The 4090-nt window shown below is 46.5% G+C and overlaps 1 protein-coding gene across 1 annotated transcript; it reads left to right on the top strand.

Annotated features, from left to right (window-relative positions):
- Positions 1 to 1494: 1494 nt before the first annotated feature.
- Positions 1495 to 4083, top strand: LOC123966210 (inter-alpha-trypsin inhibitor heavy chain H3-like; the record flags this gene model as incomplete). Its single annotated transcript, XM_046042407.1, has 4 exons — positions 1495 to 1629; positions 3429 to 3610; positions 3725 to 3904; positions 4002 to 4083. Coding segments are annotated over exons 2-4 (331 nt in total), but the record flags the coding sequence as incomplete, so codon positions are not given.
- Positions 4084 to 4090: the final 7 nt, after the last annotated feature.

Below are 4090 nucleotides of genomic sequence, written 5' to 3'. Positions count from 1 at the left end.
TCTGTCGAAATGACCAGCCGGCGACGACCCTCCCAGCACGGGCCAGTGCTGCATCCATACATTTGGTGAATGTGTGAGGGGAAAGTGCCAGGCCGAATGGAAGAACCCGATACTGGTAAGCCACACCCCCGAAGGCGAACCTCAGGAACTTCCTGTGAGAAGGACGAATGGAGACGTGGAAATAGGCGTCCTTTAGATCTATCATGACGAACCAATCCTCGGATCGGATGTGCGACACGATGGCGGGGATGGTGAGCATCTTGAACCTGAATCCCCTCAGAGACCGGTTTAGAACCCGCAGATCCAAAATAGGGCGCAGCCCTCCGTCCTTCTTGGGGACTATGAAGTACCGGCTGTAGAAGCCGGCGTCTCTGTCAGCAGAGTAAGAACTTCCTGTCCCAACACCGGACCTTGCTCCGGGCGGACCACAGTCCAAACCACCCCGTTGAATTTTGGAGGGCGGGTTTTGAACTGTAGTCGATACCCATCTATGGCAGTGCGCAGGACCCATGGAGAAATGTTCGTCAGGCTCCGCCAAGCCTCTGAAACCCAGAACAGCAGGGGAGAGCCGCCGAAGATCCACGGTGAGTGAGTCTGGACACCGCCTGACTGCAGACCCTCGGGGCAGGCAGTACGGCGTGGACTCGATGGTGGCAGGTGCGTCCCGAACGTGTAAACGGCGGGATAACATCACCTGTTGCCACGGCGGAGGGGACCTCGGTCGGCCTCCGGGCGGGGTGGGGGGGGTGCGGGAGGGGAGAAAAGACTCCCCTACCCCGGTCTTCAGGACCTCTTCCCTGAGCTCCGTCGGGACTGGATGACGGTCCTCAGATCGCGTCTTTCAGAAGGCTGAGGTTGAGAGCGCCGCCTCGCTGCCCCAGCTCCTCGGGGGGCCCCCCCTGAGAAGCGACACTCTGCTTCCTCTCCTCTCGGTAGGAGCTCGTAGAGGGAAGGGACCTACGCCCGGCAGCCTCAGCTGCCTTGGGTGCAGACCGGCGAGGGAGGTACTGGCGGAATGCTTCGCCTTGCGTCTTAACGTGCTGGAATCGATCCACCACCGAGTCCACCAAGCAAGGAGGCACGGGGAGGAGCCGGGAGGACGCCGTGGAAGAGGTCAGAGGGGAGAGGGCAGGGTGGCGAGGGCAGGGTGGCGAGCCCAGCTGACGGAGCGGAGGACGGAGGTGAGTGGACCTGGAGGGGAGACAGACAGGGTTAGACACAACAGAGACAAGCACAGGGAAACAGAAATGATGGAGAATACGAGAGAGCTTGAGTGGTGAAGTGGCACCGGGTAAGGAGCAACGACGATCAAGCAGGGGTTGACTGGAGAACCGGGGTAGAAGTAGTATATAGAGATGAGGGTGATTGCTGGCAGGTGTGGCAGGCAGAGGAGGTGGCTGACGAGGTGCAGGTGCGGGTCGTTGGCTGGGCTCAGGAGCAGAGGGAGAGAGAGCACACGCAGGGGAGGAGACACAGGGAAGCAGGCAGAGTACAGGAAAACACAACACCAGGGGAAAACAGAATCACAAGCAAAAAGGAGGAATAGATAGGACACTCACCATCAGCCGGGCTGCCACCACAACAAGCCTGCTTTCTGAAACGAGGCTCTGTTTACCAGCACTGTAACCTGTAGGTACACAGAATTTTAAGATTACTTTAAGATACTTGCATATTGCAAACCAAAAGAAGAGAACATAATCAAACAGTTGTATTTGTTAAATTGTTGTATTGCACATTTTCAGCCCCAGTGCCATTGCTCTTTATTCTGGATTAGCTGTATCTAAAAAATGTGACAGCTGAATCAGATGATTGTGAGAGTCAGTTTAGTTTTCATTAATGGTAAATTAGTTAAAGGTGTCTTTGTGGGAGAACTGATGATTGGCAACCCATTTATTGATGATCGCTATCCAATATTCATTCATTTTAGACTGTCAATGAACTCCAGGATCTAGCTGTCCACAAATACTGTACAGTATGTAGCCCAGTGTTTCCCAACTGATTTAACAGCTTTAGCAGTTCATAACGAGATGATCATTTGAATCAGCTGTGTGGGAGCAGGGAGAGCTCTAAAACATGCAGGACTAGTGTGCCTCCAGGAGAGGGTTGGGAAACACTGATGTAGCCTAATGAATAGTCGTTGTATTATAGCTGACTTGGGCAGTGAAATGTTTAATTTTTTGAAATTCATGTGGTTCTAGTTGTCCACAACTCAAATCAGAATTTAAGTGGAAATGTTTTTTATAGCTCCTAATAGACACATGTAACATCTTTTATTCTTTCTGTGAATATAATACAATTAATATTATTTTCATACCTTATGTTGTGTTAACACCTTATTTTGAAAACCTGATGTTGTGACATGTGTGTCTTTGTGCTAATTTTACAAAGTCCGACGTAATTTGATAAATGATGTTGTAGCCTATGTGACGCTTGCATCGTGTAGTATTGAAGTTTGATAGCTTCTCTTCAGATAAGACTGTCAGACTGCAACACTTGTCTTTGTAAAGAGAGAAACTGACGGAACACAGTCTAACTCTGCCTGTCAGCTGGCTCTGCTCGTTAAAACTGAATTTACCATACAGAGTCAAATACGTGTGCACTCCAGATTTAGCTCCTACTAGCTGACCATGTTCTTCTCACAAACATCTAACTTTACCGCAGTTCTGTGTCCATGCATGCCGCAAACTGAAATCATTGTCTGTCAGAGCGTCCACACGAAAAGGAAGGAAGACATGGCTGGTTGTCCTCAGACAGAGTTGCTAATCACTTCAGTTCACTAAAGCTGATGATACACAGAGCAACTTTTAGAGCAATGGTGCTGGGCAATGTTGCTGTCAATATTAATGAGTAAAGATTACTACCGTAATGCCCTTCCCCCATCACTCCGCCACCCGGCCCACCACGCCGCTATCCGTTCAAAACATAGTCGGACTTGCCACCAGCGAGACTGCCCAGCAATATTGCTCAAAAAGTTGCCCCGTGTTATTTAATTCATAAATAAAGTTGAAGATTATAACTGACAATAAATAAATAAGGTAATTTTTACAAAGATGAATAAATAACGAAGCTAATTAAGAGATATATACATTAATGTCTCATTGTATAATTTAATTACTGCATACATTTATTTATTTACTGTATTTTTTGTGGATTTAATCGGATCCTTATTTATTTATTGAGCATTTATTTATTTCTGTATTTATTTCCCTTTGTCAGAATCTGTCCTCCATACATATAAACTTAAAGACTGATTAGGAGAAAAAGAGAGTCTTTAGACACACATATTTAGGTTGAAAAGACATGAAAAAGTGGATTTTGTATAATATGGAACCTTTAAACATCATAGACATTTAAATGAAAATAACATTATTTACATGTTTTTTTAGCTCAACTTGCCTTTTTAAACCACCCGTCTTGTGTCTTTGCAGGGGTGACAAATCTTGAAACAATACAGTCAAATGTAAGAGGGGTTATTGCTGACAAATTCCCTCTCTACTGTCTTGGTTTTGGTTTTGACGTCAATTTTGAGTTCCTTGAGAAGATGTCGCTGCAGAACAATGGTGCAGCCCGACGGATTTATGAAGACTCTGATGCTGATTTACAGTTGAAGGTATTTTAAATCACTTGTACTTCCCACAAATTACACATTTGTTACATATTCCTAGACACGGGTGGCTGTGGACACATTAAACATTCATACAGTGTCCATACTGTATGTCAACAGGGTTTCTATGAAGAGGTGGCCACTCCTCTGTTGACAGATGTGACAATGATCTATGCTGGTGCGCACAATCTAACCCAGACTAACTTCAGCCAGTATTATAATGGCTCTGAGATTGTGGTGGCCGGTCAGATCACTGACAACGACATCGAAACTTTCAGTCCACAAGTTGTGGCCATTTCGGTAAGGATCATCCACACTGCACATTAGCTGTTATCTTCTGAAAGGTTTGTGAAAGTCCCTCTGCACACTCATATAACAATTCATTTAACTATAACAGAGGAATACAAGGGTGGTGTTTTCTGACACAAACACTGGGGAGTCAACTGGAACAGTTTCTGACAGCCACATCCAGAGGGTTTGGGCCTA

Source organism: Micropterus dolomieu, unplaced genomic scaffold, assembly GCF_021292245.1.
Source record: "Micropterus dolomieu isolate WLL.071019.BEF.003 ecotype Adirondacks unplaced genomic scaffold, ASM2129224v1 contig_12929, whole genome shotgun sequence".
Taxonomy (NCBI): domain Eukaryota; kingdom Metazoa; phylum Chordata; class Actinopteri; order Centrarchiformes; family Centrarchidae; genus Micropterus; species Micropterus dolomieu.
This window is presented reverse-complemented; position numbering and strand designations above follow the sequence as displayed.